The sequence below is a fragment of the Phanerochaete carnosa genome (assembly GCF_000300595.1).
Source record: "Phanerochaete carnosa HHB-10118-sp unplaced genomic scaffold PHACAscaffold_2, whole genome shotgun sequence".
Taxonomy (NCBI): domain Eukaryota; kingdom Fungi; phylum Basidiomycota; class Agaricomycetes; order Polyporales; family Phanerochaetaceae; genus Phanerochaete; species Phanerochaete carnosa.
Window position 1 is genome coordinate 3,092,894 of NW_006767629.1, and position 18,056 is coordinate 3,110,949.

Genomic DNA, 18,056 nt, shown 5'->3' on the forward strand with positions numbered 1-18,056 from the left:
AAGGTAGAATCTGGTCCTCCGACGCTGCGAGCAGCGTATCGTAAGCTTGGCGCCTCCACACCCGCGACTTGAACAAAATGCAAAAGCGCTTCGGACGGGTGGCGCCAGATCTCTCTTCCAACTAGCGGCAGAGGGCAGCACAACCAGACAACGCCCTCGCCTTTTACTAGGGCGTTCCGTGTGCTGCCTTCATCGCAATGCCGCTTAGCCAATTTTTCAGCTCTCAGCTTCGCCCTGAGATGTCGTATTTCTTTGTCATTTGTATTTTTGCAACCGTTTTGCCTTCCCGCGCAGCTTTCCAGAGTACCGACCACCCTCCCGCCCGCCACCTACCAAGTAGACTGGCCACGAGTCTACCACGCAGCGCGTATCCTCGACGTGAGTCTTCGTCGTGTGGGCATCACCGCACTGACTGCACATCCCGGCTGGTCATTGCTAGTAGGCTACGTTCCTGAAGAGCGCAGGCTACATGTGGCCAGGGCCGCCGTGTGCACGTCGCGCTTCGCCCGTTACTACGTCTGTTGATGCGGACGGCGCACTTGGCATCAATAGCCGCGCTTTGTACAGCCTTTCCTGGCGTTACATCTCCTACGCTGTGCCCGCCACGGACTTGACGGCCATTCTAGGCCATTCTCCAGGACTCTCGGTTCCTGCTATCCGGCTGCTGCGCTCTCGGCAGCCTTGATATCTCAGACGAACACCACTATCTCCCCGTAGCAGAGATGTTGATATCAGCTCACGGTGTGACCTAGGTTGCCACCTTTGCGGATATCGCAAACAACGCTCGTCCAGAGACGAGTGATGTGCGTGATTTCGCAGGGCATAGTGTGTCCTTCCTGTTGATTTGTTGGGCGCCACGGTAGCTTGTCTACCTCCAGACATCACCGGACCATCGTCGGGAAGGAGAAAAAACGGAATCTGTACAGCCCGCTTGATCCTGATAGGCTTGTGCTCGCCTGTGCCTCCAGTGTGCCGTCTCTCCGCCCGGGTGCAACCCACTAAGTGGAAACGTTTCAGGTGGGACAGATCGTTGACCGCTCGCGCAAGCATGAGTGCCAAGCAGATGGCGCTCCGCGACTCTGCGCTAACTTTGCAGTATAAAAGGGCCTAAGAAATATTCACCGTTCCTCAGCTCCTCAGCCCCCAGCTCATCTCAGCCTTCTTTCTTCTCCAAGTCCAGGTGCCGGTCTGTGAGTACTTCCATCATATACGTTTACGATGCACTTGACACTAACAATCATCTCCCAGCCTGACTTGTCTTTATTCTATTCACTTTCGACTAGCTTACGACACAACTCTCCTTTTTCGCTCACACTTTAACGACACCCTTCACTTTTAATTCTATCACTCTTCACGACTCCAAACATGTACGCTCCCAAGGCCATCCTCGCTCTTGCTATCGTTGCTGCCGCTGCCCCCGCTCTCGCTCAGTCGTGAGTCTTGCAACAATATCTGCCAAAATGAACTTTGAGCTGACTAGACTTCACAGCTACGGCGGACCCCTTGTTACTCGTGAGGACCTTGCTCTCGCTGGTGTTGCCCGTAATGTCAACCTGGTTCGCTCCGTCGGCGAGGCCATGGGCATGAAGCGGTCTGAGGTGGATGACATCCTCGCCCGCTCGTTCCACGGGTGAGTCTTGACAGCTTGCCTCCGCTTATGTGAGACGTCTTACTTACCGTGCAACAGAAAGCAGCACGGACACAAGGCCGGTCACAAGCTCGGCCAAAAGCACCACGCCCGTGCGCAGGGCGCTGGACAGCACAAAGCTGGTCGCAAGCACCACAAGGGCGCGAAGCCCCAGCATGCCGCTGCCCACGCTGCGCGTGCGCTCCTCGCTCGCGAGACGCAGGGAACTCCCGCCCCTGCCCCCGCCCCCGCGGACCAGTCCGGCGCGTTCGACTTCGGCGCCTTCCTGAAGGGCCTGCTCCGCCGCGAAGACGTCGAAATGCTCGCCCGCGCCGATCCTTCTGACCAATCTGGCGCTTTCAACTTCGGTGATTTCCTCAAGGGCCTGCTCCGCCGTGAGGACGTCGAGATGCTCGCGCGAGCAGACCCCACTGACCAATCTGGCGCTTTCAACTTCGGTGATTTCCTCAAAGGTCTGCTTCGCCGTGAAGATATCGAGATGCTCGCCCGCGCCGACCCGTCGGACCAACAGTCCGGCGCGTTCAACTTCCTCAAGTTTGTCGGCGGCCTCCTTCGCCGTGAGGACGTTGAAATGCTCGCCCGCGCCGATCCTTCTGACCAATCTGGCGCTTTCAACTTCGGTGATTTCCTCAAGGGCCTGCTCCGCCGTGAGGACGTCGAGATGCTCGCGCGAGCAGACCCCACTGACCAATCCGGTGCTTTCAACTTCGGCGCGTTCCTCAAAGGTCTGCTTCGCCGTGAAGATATCGAGATGCTCGCCCGCGCCGACCCGTCGGACCAACAGTCCGGCGCGTTCAACTTCCTCAAGTTTGTCAGCGGCCTCCTTCGCCGTGAGGACGTCGAGATGCTCGCCCGCGCCGACCCGTCGGACCAACAAGCTGGCGCGTTCAACTTCCTCAAGTTTGTCGGCGGCCTCCTCCGCCGCGAGGACATCGAGATGCTTGCCCGCGCGGACCCTTCTGACCAATCTGGCGCCTTCAACTTCGGCGCGTTCCTCAAGGGCTTGCTCCGCCGTGAGGACGCCGAGATGCTTGCCCGCGCTGATCCGTCCGACGATCAGTCAGGCGCCTTCAACTTCCTCAAGTTCATCGGCGGCATCCTTCGCCGCGACGAGGACGAGCAGTCGGGTGCGATCAGCGCCAAGACGATCCTCGGTGATGTCGGCAAGGTCGCGGAATTTGCTCTCCCATTCGTCCTTCGTGAGGAGCAGATGATGTGAGCACTGTCGGGACTGCCTTCGAAGAGATTGCTTGCTGACGACTTCTTGTAGGGCTCGCAGCCTCAACGACCTCGACTAAACATCTTTGGAGACTTTAGCGACGAGTTTTGTGTTTTGGTGTCACCTTTAAATTAGCGATTAAGCCTGCTAGTCCTCTATGAATGAAATGAAGACCTGACGGCTCGCTGAGGAGCTCACTGGTAAATATCCCAAGTGCTTGTGTGGCCTAAGCAGTATGCAACTTCGGAAGGTAAATTGAAAATCAAATCTTGTCATCTATTGCTCGGCTGTCCCCATATCTCTATGTAGTTAAGAGCTGGCATTTCCCCGTATCAGCGAATGGATAGTCACTAGTCCGCCGTGTACTCATAAACCTTTACTTTGGGCCAGCGTTCTCGGCCGTATTCTGCGGGTCGAAGTTGTATTTTAACAAGACAGAGAAGGTGGCATACCCTCCATGACTCATCAGCCTCTCCACCTCGTTGCTTAAGCTCAATGTTGCTCGATGCATCGACCTGGGCGGCGGTTTCGACTCCGCAAAGCGCTGAACATCCGAGACTCCGGCTCACAGGCCCTTACACTTTGTTATTCGGAGCCTCACGATCGCGACAAGCCCAAGGTACGGATGGGCAACGTTGCAGTGCCTATGTCTATATAGTCGTCAGATAGTAAGCCTAAATGAAAAGCTGGTTGTAGAGCTGCTGGCATTGTTGGTTGCCGGCATTGTGCCCTGATTTCGTGGCATTCAAGCGCGGTTGCAGCCCTCAAGATATGCTTCCCCGGTGATCTTCATATGGTTGTGGCGAAGACATTTGTCCTTGCCTATAGACCGGTAAGCAGAACAGTGGAGGTTGAAATGAAACAAGGGGGCCCTTGAGGGCCACAACCTCTCGGCAATTGTATTGGTCGGCCCTTCCGAGATAATTGCATTCGACGATGTACCGGTTCGGGGCCTTATGCTTTTCATTGCACGCGGATTTTATCACATTATAAAAGGCTTGTGTACGAACAAAAACACGTTCCGAGTACATTTTTGCTCTGAAATGTTGTCAGCTACAAAGCGCGTCGTTTGAAGCGGCGATGCAAGGGTTGTATTGAAGTAAGTAATATATATGCATACTCTACTTATCTTCTATCTGAGTCTGCTGTATTATGTCTCGGTAGCAGTGACTGCACGTCCGAGGCGGTGAGCCAAAGCACCGGTAAGCACTTGGTGGTAGAGTATGAAACGCCCAGGACGATCAAGTTAGGTTAATAGCGTCCGGATCCGTACCAAAGTCTTTCGGCTTCAGGCCGGACCGGGAGAAAATCTGTGCTGATTGTGCTCATCGCGCACTTTTTGTCCTTACCTGCAGGTATGCCAGGATCGGCGAAATATGTCCTCAGGCATACCCCCAATCGTCAAGGATCCTAACAACGCTCGCTCTGAGACGAGTCGTGCCTGATTTCGCGGGTGTAGTGTGTTTTGATTCATTTGACACCATACTATAATCGCTGCAAATGACACGTCTGCCTCCATCACCACAGTGAGACAGGCTGAGCGGCATCTGTACAGCCCACCTGATCCTGATGAGCTTTGTGCTTGCTCGCCTGTGCCTCCGGTGTGCCGTCTCTCCGCCCGTGTCTCCGCCCGTGCAACCAGGTGCAACCCACTAAGTGGAAACGTTTCAGGTGGCACAGGTCACAAGTCACGTTTTAGATTACTCACATTAAATCTGCGGTATAAGAGGGCCTAAGAAATATTCACCGTTCCTCAGCTCCTCAGCCCCCAGCTCATCTCAGCCTTCTTTCTTCTCCAAGTCCAGGTGCCGGTCTGTGAGTATCTCCATTCCACCTACCAGCGATGCACTCGATGCTGACATTCATCTCCCAGCCTGACTTGTCTTTATTCTATTCACTTTCGACTAGCTTACGACACAACTCTCCTTTTTCGCTCACACTTTAACGACACCCTTCACTTTTAATTCTATCACTCTTCACGACTCCAAACATGTACGCTTCCAAGGCTATCCTCGCTCTTGCTATCGCTGCTGCCGCTGCCCCCGCCCTCGCTCAGTCGTGAGTCTTATGTTAGCATCTGCCCGAGCGAGTTCCGAGCTTACTGGACTTCACAGCTTCGGCGAGCCCCTCGTTTCTCGTGAGGACCTTGCCCTTGCTGGTTTCGCCCGCAATGTCAACCTGGTTCGCTCCGTCGGTGAAGCCATCGGCATGAAGCGGTCTGAGGTGGATGATATCCTCGCCCGCGAGTTCCACAGGTAAGTCTCAGCAGCTTGCCTTCGCTCATATGGCCGCCTTGCTAAACTTGTAACAGCAAGCAACATGGACACAAGGCCGGTCACAAGCACGGCAGCCAACACCGGGCTCACCAGCATGGTGCACATGTCACCGGAAAGCACCGTGCTAGCGGCACACACCGCGGTCGCAAGCACCCTGGACAGCACGGCAGTCTGCACCACGCCAGTTCGCAGGCCTCTGGGCAGCACGGTACCAGCGGCATGCAGCACGGCAGCCAGCACCAGGCCCGCGCTCAGGCCACCGGTCAGCACGGTGCCAGCGGCATGCAGCACGGTCACAAGCAGGCCGGTCAGCATGGCAGCCAGCACCATGCTCGCGCTCAGGCCACCGGTCAGCACGGTGTCAGTGGCATGCAGCACAGTGCCAGCGGCACACAGCACGGTGCCAGCGGCATGCAGCACGGCTATATGCACAACGGGCAGCATGGCAGCCAGCAAAGCAGCCAGCACCACGCCCGCGCTCAGGCCGCCGGCCAGCACGGCGTCAGTGGCATGCAACACGGTCACAAGGTCCACAAGGGCACGAAGTCCCTGCACGCCGCCGTCCACGCTGCACGTGCGCTCCTCGAACGTGCAGACACCTTGACCCAGCAGCCCACCTCGACCCTACAGTATACTGGGGACGACGAGCAGTCGGGTGCGATCAGCGTCGGGTCGGTCCTCGGCGACGTCGGCAAGGCGGCTGGCTTTATTCTTCCGTTCCTCCGTCGTGAGGAGATGATGTGAGTGTTCTTGAGCCCGCGTTCAGAGGCCACTTGCTGACTTTGTGATAGGGCTCGCAGTGTCAACACGGCCACCTCGACCCAACAGTCCGCTGAGGACGACGAGCAGTCGGGTGCGATCAGCTTCAGTTCGATCCTCGGCGACGTCGGTGACGTGGCTGGCGTTGTTCTTCCGTTCCTCCGTCGTGAAGAAGAAATGATGTGAGTATTATCGGGCCCGCGTCCAGAGGCCACTTGCTGACTTTGTGATAGGGCCCGCAGTGTCAACTCGGCCACCTCGGCCCAACAATCCACTGAGGACGACGAGCAGTCGGGTGCGATCAGCTTCAGTTCGATCCTCGGCGACGTCGGCGACGTGGCTGGTGTTGTTCTTCCGTTCCTCCGTCGTGAAATAGAGATGATGTGAGTATTCTCGGGCCCGGGTCCAGAGGTCACTTGCTGACTTTTCGATAGGGCTCGCAGCCTCAACGACCTCGACTAAGCATCTTTGGAGATTTTGGCGACGAGTTTTGTGTTTTGGTGCCGCTTTAAAGATAACGATCAAGCTTGCTAGTCCTTTATGAATGAAATGAAGACCCGTTGGCTCGCTGAGGAGCTCAATATTACAGTGTACATTTTGTGTGCTTGTGTGAACTACTCGCGGCGTGCAACTTCTGAAAATAAGTGAATAAGCAAGCTTAAGCAAGTCTTATCGCCTCTATCAAACTCGTTTACCAACCACTCGTAAAGGGATACAAGTCTATTACTTAGCCGTCTCTAACTTCATGTGTCTCAGAGCTAACACTTGCATCCGTATTAGCGAATGGATAGTCTGTGTACCCATAGCTCAAGCCTTCGCCTTCCGGCGCCGTGTAGAACGTGACCGGGTCCACGACCTTATTCAATGGCAAGCCCCTCTCGGCCCTCTTCTGCAGGTCGGGATTGCATATCCACAGGACAGCGAAGACGGCCGCATCCACGACGCCCTCCGCGATCAGCCCCTCTGCCTCGTCTAGCGTCAGCCCGCCGTTGACGAACACGCGCGTTGCCGTCGGGTTCCGCCTTTCATACTCGGGCGTGGGCATCGCAGGCCCGCGCAGCATCTCTTCGATGCGACCGTCGAGCAGAGAGGCGTGTGGCCGGATGATGGCAGCGTAGACGGCGAGCACGTCGTGCGGCGTGGAGCGCCTGATCTTTTGCACGGTCCCGTTCACGCTCGCAGGGACTGTTGCCTCGAACAAAGGGTTGTGCCGAACGAGTTGGACGTAGGCGAGCTTCATGGCGCAGATCTGGGTGATATAGTGGATGAATGTATGGATCGTATCTGGGAGCGACATGCTGGCGTGAAGGCAGGTAATGTCGGTGTATGAGGATACGAGAAAGGTGAGTAAAACGTACCCGACATCGTTGTACCCACCACAAGGGCTAATCTTGATCCCTATACGCGCAGGTCCCCAGACATCAACCATTGCTTTCAGAACCTCGAGGCCAAGTCGACAGCGGTTCTCGACGGAGCCGCCCCATATGTCCGTGCGTTGATTGGAAGTATAGTCAAGAAACTGGTGGATAATGTATCCACCTGCAGAGTGTACTATGTACATGTATTTAGGGAGTGCACAAGGAGCCGGCGGAAAGACACGACGTACATTCCACACCATCGAACCCGGCCTTCTTGGCCATTTTCGCCGCATGGCGGAACTCTTCGATGATCGACCACGGATCCTCTATTGGCGTCGGCTATGTGTACTCCTGGTTAAACTGGCGATATATCAGGCCTCGTCAAATTTCAGACTTGCCGTGACGTATCCTGGCTGGCCGGGCAGCTGCCTGAACCTGCCTCCTCGGGCCGCAATCGCGGAAGGTCCTGGAACAGGCTGCACATCATAAGTACTTCGGGCAGAACGCTCGAGACAATAGGATCACGTACTTTTCCAGCCTTCTTCTGCTCGTCCATGTCCGGATGAGAAACGCGTCCAGTATGCCATAGCTACGCCGGACGACTGAATATGATTAGCATCTTGCGTCAAGCAGTTAGCTTACTTGCCTGGCAGAATATATGTGTTCCATTAGCGTGAACGGCATCGACGATCTTTTTCCACCCTTCGACCTGCTCCTCGTTCCAAATTCCCGGATTGTGCGGCCATTCGGTGCCCTGCTGCGACACGAGCGTTCCCTCAGTCATAATGAGACCAGCCCCTCCCCTTGCACGTTGCACATAGTACTCCAAATTCAGATCGTTTGGGACATTCGTGGGCACTGAACGGTTCCGGACACAGGAAGCTACGACGTTTCGATTGCGCAGCGTCAGGTCGCCTAGCTGCAGCGGTTCCGAGAGGTGCGGGCAATGGTCTGGGTGTGGAGAAGGCTCGCTGTCCAGAGACATGACAGCTGCTTTGAAAAAAAGGTCGAGATTACAGTGAAAGGGGTCTGCTGCGTTTTGGTCTATCAGCATCACACGGAGAGTGGGAAGCCTGAAGATCCGCATGCAAGCCTGGGAAGACCTCCTGTTCGCCGAGAAGGGAGACAGGAATTACCGGCGTCTCGAACAGGGAGACAAAGATGCATTAAAGTATATTTGCGGAGAAATAATACACGATTATTGTCGGGACTCAGTGCCCTTGCGGTTGAGTGGCAGGGATGCTAAGCCTAAGCGCCACAATGCCAGCGCTCCCGCCGCCTATGTTGGTTCGGATCAAGACCCCGAGAACCTCTCATCGCCTCCCAAGCTTATCATGGTCGTTGTTGGTTGAGGTTCGTCGATCGCAGGGAAGCGCAACGAAAGTTCGCAGTACGCGTCGTGTCGCCGTGATTTTGCAGCAATTATTATGCCATGTCGCTTTGTCCAAAACGCTCTAGATTCGAATTTTTTTTGTCGACTTGTGGGGCTTTCAATGGAGCCTTGAAATGAGCATATTAATGGGGCGGCACACAAAATTTTATAAAGGGCGAGCTCCTCAGCGAGCCCAGTCATTATTTCATTCACCAAAGTGAGTACAACATCGACTATGTGCAGCAGTCATGATCAAGACTCAGGAAACACCAATCTCGTTCTGATATTTGTACGATTAGCCATGAGAGAGCCTAGTCAAGGTCGTTGAGGCTACGAGCCCTGCAAATAAGCTATTAGCTGGCGGCTTCCGAAGATGGACCCAGAAACACTCACATCTCCTCGCGGCGGAGGATGCTGCTGAGGGTCTTAAGCAGGTTGAACGCGCCGGACTGTTGGTCCGACGGGTCCGCGCGGGCGAGCATCTCGATATCCTCACGACGAAGCAGACCACCGAGGAACTTGGTGAAGCTGAACGCGCCGGACTCATCAGAAGGGTCCGCACGGGCGAGCATCTCCATATCCTCGCGGCGAAGGATGCTACTGAGGGTCTTAAGCAGGTTGAACGCGCCGGACTGTTGGTCCGACGGGTCCGCACGGGCGAGCATCTCGATGTCCTCACGGCGGAGGAGGCCACCGAGGAACTTGGTGAAGCTGAACGCGCCGGACTCGTCCGAAGGGTCTGCGCGGGCGAGCATCTCCATATCCTCGCGGCGAAGAATGCTACTGAGGGTCTTAAGCAGGTTGAACGCGCCGGACTGTTGGTCTGACGGGTCCGCGCGGGCGAGCATCTCCATATCCTCGCGGCGAAGAATGCTACCGAGGGTCTTAAGCAGGTTGAACGCGCCGGACTGTTGATCCGACGGGTCCGCGCGGGCGAGCATCTCGATGTCCTCACGGCGGAGGAGGCCACCGAGGAACTTGGTGAAGCTGAATGCACCGGACTCATCGTCCGTCGGCGCCGCGCGGGCGAGCATCTCGACGTCTTCACGACGGAGGAGACCACCGAGGAACTTGGTGAAGCTGAACGCGCCGGAATCATCTGCGTCCTGTGCCTGACGGGCAAGAAGTGCGCGCGCAGCGGGGGAAGCAGCGGGGGCAGCAGCGGGGGAAGCAGCGTGGGCAGGCTTGGCGCCCTTATGGTGCTTGTGTCCGTGGTGCTTGTGGCCGCGGTGCTTGTGGCCGGACTTGTGGTGTGTGGTGTTCTCCCCGCGAGCGTGGTGCTTGTGTCCATGGTGGTGCTTCTCCTCGCGAGCGTGGTGCACGCCACCGTGGTGCTTGTGGCCGTGGTGCTTGCGTCCGTGGTGCTTGCTGTTGCACAGTCAGCAATGCGCATAAACAGGGACAGGCAGGCGTCACTTACTGGTGGAACTCGCGAGCGAGGATGTTATCCACCTCGGAGCGCTTCATGCCCACGGCCTCACCGACAGAGCGGGCGAGGTTGACGTCGCGGGCAATGCCAGCAAGGATGAGATCATCGCGGGCAGCAAGGGGCTCGCCAAAGCTATAGATCGATTTTAGGTCTTGTCCTCTGGGAATCACGAATGAACACTTACGACTGGGCGAGGGCGGGGGCAGCAGCGGCGGCGACGGCGAGAGCAATGATGGCCTTGGGAGCGTACATTTTTGAGGTCGTGAACGAGTAAGATTAAAAGGAGGCGTAGGGGGTCGTGAGTAGAGAAGAGAACGTGTCGTGAGATAGTCGAGTGTAAAGGTAAATAAAATAAAAACAAGTCAGGCTGTTGAAGGCGTCATCAGCTTCTACCATCTCCAACAAGCTGTTGTGCTCGCTACTCACAGACCGGCACCTGAACTTGGAAGAGAAAGAAAGGGCTTGAAAGAGGAATGAACAAGTGGGCTGAGGAGCTGAAGTTCTGGGACGTCTGCCCAAGGTTTTTATACGGCCTCGCAAAGGCGTCTGCTCGTGCTGCGAGCAGACACGGTCATCGTCGGAGCGCGGTATAGGCCTGTGTAAACCTGAAACGATCACACGGAGCACGGAGGTCACATCAATATGCGTCTCCATCGTTCCAGGGTCGCGGATGCTTGATTATTGGGGACTGCATCGAAGAGCACAGGAGCTCCGAGTTGGGCTACACAGGACGTTTTGACGTGAGCCTTCGGGACTGGAAATGTGGGGGGCAATCTGCTTACTCGCTTAACTCGAGAGCTAGAACTGGATCGTGAGTACTTGGTTCTCGGCACTCCTGGGCTCTAGACAGTCAGTTATGCAATGCATCACGAGAATAGGGCCGTGGGTCCCAAGTAGGCGCTGTTTGCTCAAATGTCGAATTGCTCGTCCGAGTTCGCAAAGAGGACATCAGCGCTCTGCACCGCCTTTGATATTCTCTGCTTTCTGTAACGAGATCGTTTCCTCTATATCGTACAGCATACAGATAGGTGCAAGCTTCCTTAGCTTTGGGGATCATCATTGTCGGCTTGAGAATAAGTTAGCGCCGACATCGCCACACTGGAAGGCCAACTACTCACCGCTTCTTGCTTAATTGAAACCTGTTCACTCAGATGGGAGGTTTCATGTACATCGTGGGCGATGACATTGTCAAAATGAATAAAAAGGATACGTGCAACACACACATGCCGACCTAGTAAGATGTCATAACGTCGTACTGCAAGAAAGAACTGATAACCGTCAGAAGCATGCAAATGAGGACCAGAGAAAAACTGCCTGGAAGAAAACAAGCAAACAACGGCAAGATGAAAGGGAAAAAGTGTCGATGGATGGTGATGTATTGGATCTGTGTAAGTTATGTGTGTGCAGAACATGATGGAGCAGAGAGAGGGCAGCGAGACAGCGATACAGCGGGACGAGAATAATGCAACAGGAGACTAGTAATAGGCTACGGGCTGAGCGTGCTGGTCGTATTGTTGGTCGTACGGAGGGTAGAAATCGTATTGTGCTACTTGATTCGACATGTCCATGTAGCCGGAATATCCATTAGGGTCGGGATAGTAGTACGGTTGTTGGTAGGCAGGGTATGTCATCATCAGAGGGTCTTGTGCCGCTTGCACCTGCTCGTTGTGCTCCGAGGCTTCGGATATTGCGGGCTCCTGGGTCGCCTGAGTCTGCTCAGCATCGCTCTCCGTCGTGCTCACCCGCAACCCCGAGGGACGAGGAATGTGTTTGACCTTGCCGTCCGGTGCCCTAATTTCGATACGGCTGCTCTGGCGTGCAGGGGCGAAGATCGGTGCACCAATTGAGGTGTCAACGAAGCCATTGACGGGTGGCGTATGCGGGTGTGGCATGTACTCCTGCGATGGGCGATGTACGTGTCCCGGAACGAAAGGTATACTTGTTGAAGGATGGCCCATGTAAGAACGCATCACGGGCTGAGGCGCATACATCGGCGGAGGTGTAGGATGTAAGTACACGGGGCGGCCGGTGGCCAACTCGTAGGGGTATCCTTGCTGACTCATGCCAACACCAGGAGGCAGAGCACCATACGGATACGAAGAAACATACGAAGGGGATGGCTGAGGGACCGGCGAAAAGCTTGTCTGGATCGGGTGAAGAGCTGGAGGGGCCGGACGCGACGAGTCCACGGCCGGTGCTTGTTGTGGGATGGGAGCATGCACTTCTGGTCTTGGTGGATTGCGCAAAACAGCTTCTTGAATATCCGCACTGGGGTCACTGTCGGTTTCGGGTGGCGCACCGATGCCGATCTGCTCCAGTGGATTCTTGCCTTCAGAAGCCGGTAGCACAGAAGTGGAAGAGACCGGGGTAGCATGAGGCCCTGTTCCAGATGCGGAGCTCGGAGGAACGGAGGCTTGAATTGGGACATGCTCTGGAACGACCTGTGGCCTGACAGTGAAGACATCCTCGATAGAGGGCTCCTGCGTCCGAGTTTCGAGCTCAACCGGCTGAATGCCCGCGGGTTGCGAAACCTTCTCGATCTTGCTGACGACAGGAATGCGGACAACAAACTGCCGGTCACCTTCCTCTGCAGTGCTTGTGGCGGTTGATGCTGTCGTTGAACCTGTGGCCAACTTTGTCTGAGTTTTTTGATGGACGACTTGCGATTCCTTTTGTCCTGGAAGCCGGACGCGGATGGATGGGGCTTCTCCAGGACGAGGGCGTGCAGCGTGTTCGAAGTAGAGGAAGTTGTCGGCGTGCTTTGTCCACATCTTGTCTGGCTTCTGAGCGTACCACACAGGAATGGATGTCGGGTCAGAAGGGTCAACGCGAGGCCCAGTGCGAGAAGCGGCAGAAACGCCGCCGCCACGCGAGAACCCGCCACGGCCTCTGGCAGCAAAGGCACCCCTACCACGAAGCGCACCACCTCGTTGCGAGCTTGCGGACTGACGACTCGTCTGAGACCGGCGTTGTTCTTCCCTCCGTTGCTCCTCCCTTCGCTTCATCTCCTCGAATCCGTCATGACCCCAAGGCCGCTCAATGGGAGGAACCTCCTGTCTATCTTCCTCGCCCTTCTCCACGTCCTCACCACCTATGTCTGCGGTACGACCAGGCAAGAACCCTCTGCCACCGCGTCCGCGGAGAGGCACTCCCCTACCACGTCCGCGACCGTACCAACGCCCTCTCCACCAACCACTCAAACTACGGAACTCCTTGTCAAGCAAGCGATCGTCGTGTCCCCAAAATTCCCCCACACGAGGAACAAACGCGGGATCATGCTGCAAGCGCTCTTGGTATGCTTGGCGAGCAGATTGTCCGCGTAGACGGTGAGAGTCCTTGGGTTCTCGGGGCGGGCCTGTCTTCGAGGGTGAAGCTGCAGGTTCTTCGATGACTGCTTCCGGCTGCTCCTGCTTCGTCTCGGTTTCGGTCTCGGAAGTAGAAGCGACAGGTTTGGAAGCGACTGGGGGCTGGGCTTGCGTGCGAGCAGCAGCAGCCTTCTTGTTCTGCTTGTGCGCTTTGCGAGACCGAGGAGGCGCGGCGGGCGCCGCCTCCGTGATCGTGTGAGCGTGCATATCGGCGAAGTCGATGACGGGGAGGTCGCCCGCGCCATGTGTGTTCTCATCCGCAACGATCTGCGCCCAGTCTGTAGTCTCCACGAAGGGCCCAGTCCCCCCATTTACGACGGTCGGCTTGGCGGGAGTAGAGGCGCCAGGGATGTCGAGCGGCGGAGGGCTTTGTGTGGTGCTAGGGGTAACGATGCCAGCGTGGTGTTCATCGTCAGATGCCGACTCTGTCCCCGACTCTGACATGTAGGAAGAGTCGTCGTCGGTGTCAGAGTCGGTGTGAGCTTCGCGCTCGATCTCGTCGTCGCTGTCAAGGGCGCTGCGTCCTCGGCGGCGAACAATGCGCTTCTTTGTATGATGCTTCTTGGCGACATGCGTGGAGCCATTTGCAGGAGTCGTGACAGTAGCTGGCATGATGGATATGTGTTCGTGAAAATGCGGGAGTCCTGGGTGGAGATGCAAGGAATGCGTGAACTTGAAGCGTATTATGACGAAGCTGATTCACACGTACGAGTATAGGATGGTATGAGGCAAAAAGAAAACGTCCAGGGAGAAACGCAGCCTGGTATCAAGTAATGGTGGAGGAAGGGAGAGGTTGAGCACGCTGTGAGTGGCGATGAGCAGAGGTACTTGGACGACGGGCGGGGCAAAGGCAAAAACGCTGCCGAACATTCCGTAAGCAGCCCTTTTCCATACGCCGAAACTGCGCGGCGCTTCGAGTCATGCTCGCGTCTCCAGTCGGCTCCGCCACTACAGTAGTGCTCTTGTCAGTCTCACTTTCTCAATATTCAGCATACTGCCATGCTCTCCGACATAACGTTAACCTTTGCAGGTCGCGTCGCTTGCGCTAGTAGCCTCTTTCGTCCCGGACCCGCGGCAGAATGGTCGTTACTCATTTTACCGCCCATGTGTTGTATTCATCAAATATCCTTCCGATTTCACGATATGTCAGAGACTCAAATACAACGAAGAACATTCAACACTGCAAGAAATAAATACTACGTGCTCTCTGCAGTATCACCACTACTACCGCTTCCATTGGTCGCTGGGACGGATGCCGAAGTCGGAGATCTCGGCTTGGGTGCTGACCTTGCTGTGGATGCAGCACCGCTCGTCCGGTCCTTGGAGCTCAACAAGCTCTGGAAGAAGTTCTGTAAAACCTCATGCTGTGTCTGACCGCCAGGCACGGGGCTTGGCGATGAGGGCAGTGTCGGGGATGAAGCCTGCGGCCTTGTGCCAGGAGCTCCAGCGCTTGACACCGACAAGCCCGAGGCTTGTCGTGCCGTGCTTCTGCTAGGGGGTTTACGAGGATCTGCGGCAACGTTAATGCCAAGCGGTGCAGGGCTACCCACAGCCCCTTCCATCTCGGTAAGGGCTTTTTCAACGTTTGGCAAGCTGAAGCTGCTGCTACCCATGGGACCGACGACACCTGCCGAAGAATTCTCTGTGGGGTTGCGGAAGGAGGCACGGGGATCGCGATCTGGCTTTTTCGAGTTCTCGTCGTAGTTCTTTGCAAGAAACACTTGTTCTGGAGTCGGATTATTGAAAGGTGGCAGTGGCGTAGGCTGCAACAGATGTTGGCGATGAAATTTGGCATATTTCTTCCACTCACTTTGGGACCTTGGTCTGGTACCATAGAGATATACAGCTTCCTTGCCCCCGTCTGCTCTTGGTCGCCCTCGGCCTGCTCAACATCATACTCCCACGCATCACCCCATGCCTTCGCGTCAAAACCCTCCCTCAAGACTACAATCTTCCCCCAGCTATCCCAACCTGCGGGAACCACAATACGGTCCCTGTCCAAGGTGTTCGCTTTGTGTTGGAAAGGAAAAGGGTTTCGGACCGGTGCGACAGCATCCGTGGAGAGCCCAGGTGAAGGTGCAGGAGGGGCAAAAAGGAGATGAAGTGCGTATTGGCGGAGCACCTGTAGGGTCTGAGGGAGCGGTGTAGTGTAAAAAAGAGCAGCGCCGTCTGACAGAGTCGCGAGATAACCAACGCCATCTGAAAAACAGCAAGCATGCAATACTCACATTTCAAGCAGATTGTCCGCAGGACCTGCATAACTGTGTCTGTTTGTTCTTCCCAGTCGCCACCCTTGCCTTTAACCATTACCCCCATGCCGGAAGCTCCTGGTCCAAGCCCATCGCCGGTATCATCTATGTGATCTGCCTTCGTGCATGCGACTATGATTGGTACACCGGCCGTATTATGCGTCAGGGTTCCTGGTCCGAGAGGAAGTAGTGTGGTGTCAGACAGCGTTGAGGTGGCGGGAAGCGGCTCAGCAGATGGCTCGGTGTAACGTTGAAGATGTGCCTGCACTACAGGGTTTTAGCATCAACACGAACTGCCCGCCTCGTAACCAGCTCGTTCGAAACTTACATCTCTCTCGGGTCTCTTCCCGTACAATCTGCAGCTCTCGTGACCCATCACCTTGAACCCATTTCTCTATCCAGCTCAGCCAGGTATACAACTGGTCGATGAACGTCCAAGGCTTCGTCCAGTCGAGGGTGATAACTACAACCGTATGTGGTAGTGATGCCCGTGGTGGTAGGAAGTGAGGAAGCAATGCGGTGTAGGTAGCTGCTGCTGATGGCACGGTGTATACAGACAATCTCGCGAGGGTATCTACAATGACGACACGTATAAGTATGCGGACACTTCGCACTGCGCAAGCGAGGCTCCGGAGTCGCGACACGCACCTTCGTCCGCGTCGTCTTTGACGTCTGCCCAGTCGTAGCCCAGTGCAAAATCAGGCCTCTGATCCTCTTGCACCTCCTCAGCTGCGGCTTTGTGCAAAAGCGCGGACGCCAGCGTCGACTTCCCTGAAGACGATTCCCCCAGAAGCAGTATTTGTTTGGCAGGTATCGACCGCGACGAAGAGACAGAATCAAGGATAGACGACCATAGGTCTTGCGGAGGAGCTTCAGGCGACGATGACCGTGAGTCATTCATGGTAGGATCAAGGCAACTTTGAGCAAGTTTTCAACCGCAGGCTTGGTCGTCTGGCTTGGATGGGAGAAAGAGAACTGATCCATCCCTGCATCGCGGCCGCAGAAAGCATCTTTGTTATCATCGATAGACAGAGTAAGAACCAGCTTTTACTCTATCAGAAGGATCCGTTACTTTAGTAACAATTGTTGTACTGATAAATCAACAAGTCGATACTCCATCGCTCATTCTTTCTGCTCATCATGTCTGCCGCGGCCCAGCTGCCCGAACACAAACTCTCGGAGACACCAAATTCGCGCACTATCGAAATCGGTCATTGGATAATTACAGCTCGGACGAACCCCATCTCAAATGCAAACGAGCTTGATGCGGTTCAAGGGTCGCTTCAGGGCATGCCTCTTCCCGAGATGACCTTTGGCAACAACATGCTCGAGCTCGAGCACAAACGTACCGGCTGGAGATATGCATTTGGCACTGCAGACGCGCTGCGAGGTGTGAAGAATGGGGAGCTTGCTGAAGGAGATGGGGGTGTCAAGGTAGGATATGCGGAAGCCTGGCTGAAGAGCCGGTGTGTTTTGCTTGAATTCAGCTGTCTCACTGGGGAGGGCTCATTGGAGTAGGACAGGTGACTCATCGCAACTTCCTATGCCAAAGACTATCGCGACGAAACCATACGATTGGACGTACACTACGACGTATCCTGGCCACAATCCCTCATCGTCCTCCAGTTCGATAACGTGGAATGAAGCTGACAGCGAGAATCCGCAACATGAAATCCCACTAGCGGAACTAACACGACAAGACCCCATCTTGTTCTATGCCGAGATTCCGCTGTTTGAGGACGAGCTACACGACAATGGCGCTTCACACTTGCTGACGCGCATCGTAAGTCGAATTTAAACCACCTCGAGCTAAATGTACTCATCGGCTCGACTATAGCGAGTCATGCCGACGTGTTTTTTCATCCTGTCACGCTTTACACTTCGCGTCGACAACGTACTCTTCCGGACATACGATACCAGAATTTACCATTCGTTCGCTTTGTCGCCTCCGCTCATTGTGCGAGAGACTAGTGGATGGGAAGCCCCTTATGACCGAGTGAAGTTGGTGAGGCAGCTCCTGCCCTGAGATATCTCATATACCTCTGATATACCCCACAAAGCAATTGCCAAGACGCAACGACCTCACGCCTTTGACCGATCCAACATGGATAGCCACAGCTCTAACGGGAATGCCTCGGCATGTTACTCAAGAAACAGGAGCAGGTACTGGCTGGAGAGGGTTAGGCGCGAAGGTGGAAGTAGCCGTCCTCGTCAAGGAAGCTGAGTAAATGTCACTTCTTCTTGAGCATGTTGGATATCGAAAGCGTGGAAAATTTATTACCTCCCATGTATCATCACAATCTTTTTGCACGCGTGCTTCGACCGGAGGCTGAGGCCTGAGGAGTCAGGCTATAGCCAGGACCCACCGCCGTTAACAGGCG

The 18,056-nt window shown here is 55.4% G+C and overlaps 7 protein-coding genes across 7 annotated transcripts; 3 read left to right on the forward strand and 4 right to left on the reverse strand.

Annotated features, from left to right (window-relative positions):
- The first annotated feature begins 1,142 nt into the window (after positions 1-1,142).
- Positions 1,143-3,074, forward strand: PHACADRAFT_250421 (uncharacterized protein). The gene is made up of 6 exons (XM_007392229.1): positions 1,143-1,190; positions 1,249-1,433; positions 1,490-1,630; positions 1,688-2,309; positions 2,676-2,863; positions 2,919-3,074. Exons 2-6 carry the CDS (start codon positions 1,366-1,368, stop codon positions 2,944-2,946), a joined length of 1,047 nt encoding a protein of 348 aa, XP_007392291.1. The 5' UTR covers positions 1,143-1,190; positions 1,249-1,365; the 3' UTR covers positions 2,947-3,074.
- Positions 3,075-4,716: 1,642 nt separating this feature from the next.
- Positions 4,717-5,503, forward strand: PHACADRAFT_114885 (uncharacterized protein; the record flags this gene model as incomplete). The annotated part of the gene is made up of 3 exons (XM_007392230.1): positions 4,717-4,925; positions 4,982-5,122; positions 5,179-5,503. Coding segments are annotated over exons 1-3 (534 nt in total), but the record flags the coding sequence as incomplete, so codon positions are not given.
- An 827-nt stretch (positions 5,504-6,330) lies between these two features.
- On the reverse strand, positions 6,331-8,347 carry PHACADRAFT_170334 (uncharacterized protein; the record flags this gene model as incomplete). Its single annotated transcript, XM_007392231.1, has 8 exons — positions 6,331-6,932; positions 7,023-7,200; positions 7,261-7,453; positions 7,509-7,599; positions 7,659-7,736; positions 7,790-7,849; positions 7,907-8,179; positions 8,318-8,347. The coding sequence occupies 8 exons, from the start codon at positions 8,345-8,347 to the stop codon at positions 6,630-6,632; spliced, it is 1,206 nt and encodes a 401-aa protein (XP_007392293.1). The 3' UTR covers positions 6,331-6,629.
- Positions 8,348-8,800: 453 nt separating this feature from the next.
- On the reverse strand, positions 8,801-10,544 carry PHACADRAFT_250427 (uncharacterized protein; the record flags this gene model as incomplete). Its single annotated transcript, XM_007392232.1, has 5 exons — positions 10,488-10,544; positions 10,246-10,428; positions 10,053-10,193; positions 9,026-10,000; positions 8,801-8,971 (listed from the first exon to the last, which is right to left on the reverse strand). Coding segments are annotated over exons 2-5 (1,208 nt in total), but the record flags the coding sequence as incomplete, so codon positions are not given.
- A 680-nt stretch (positions 10,545-11,224) lies between these two features.
- On the reverse strand, positions 11,225-14,249 carry PHACADRAFT_250430 (uncharacterized protein). Its single transcript, XM_007392233.1, has 2 exons — positions 14,136-14,249; positions 11,225-14,070 (listed from the first exon to the last, which is right to left on the reverse strand). The coding sequence occupies exon 2, from the start codon at positions 14,036-14,038 to the stop codon at positions 11,537-11,539; it is 2,502 nt and encodes an 833-aa protein (XP_007392295.1). The 5' UTR covers positions 14,039-14,070; positions 14,136-14,249; the 3' UTR covers positions 11,225-11,536.
- A 290-nt stretch (positions 14,250-14,539) lies between these two features.
- Positions 14,540-16,642, reverse strand: PHACADRAFT_250433 (uncharacterized protein). The gene is made up of 5 exons (XM_007392234.1): positions 16,324-16,642; positions 16,004-16,249; positions 15,655-15,942; positions 15,237-15,595; positions 14,540-15,189 (listed from the first exon to the last, which is right to left on the reverse strand). The coding sequence occupies exons 1-5, from the start codon at positions 16,574-16,576 to the stop codon at positions 14,623-14,625; spliced, it is 1,713 nt and encodes a 570-aa protein (XP_007392296.1). The 5' UTR covers positions 16,577-16,642; the 3' UTR covers positions 14,540-14,622.
- Positions 16,643-16,815: 173 nt separating this feature from the next.
- PHACADRAFT_170338 (uncharacterized protein) lies at positions 16,816-18,024 on the forward strand (the record flags this gene model as incomplete). Its single annotated transcript, XM_007392235.1, has 4 exons — positions 16,816-17,141; positions 17,194-17,458; positions 17,513-17,680; positions 17,736-18,024. 4 exons carry the CDS (start codon positions 16,816-16,818, stop codon positions 17,901-17,903), a joined length of 927 nt encoding a protein of 308 aa, XP_007392297.1. The 3' UTR covers positions 17,904-18,024.
- Positions 18,025-18,056: the final 32 nt, after the last annotated feature.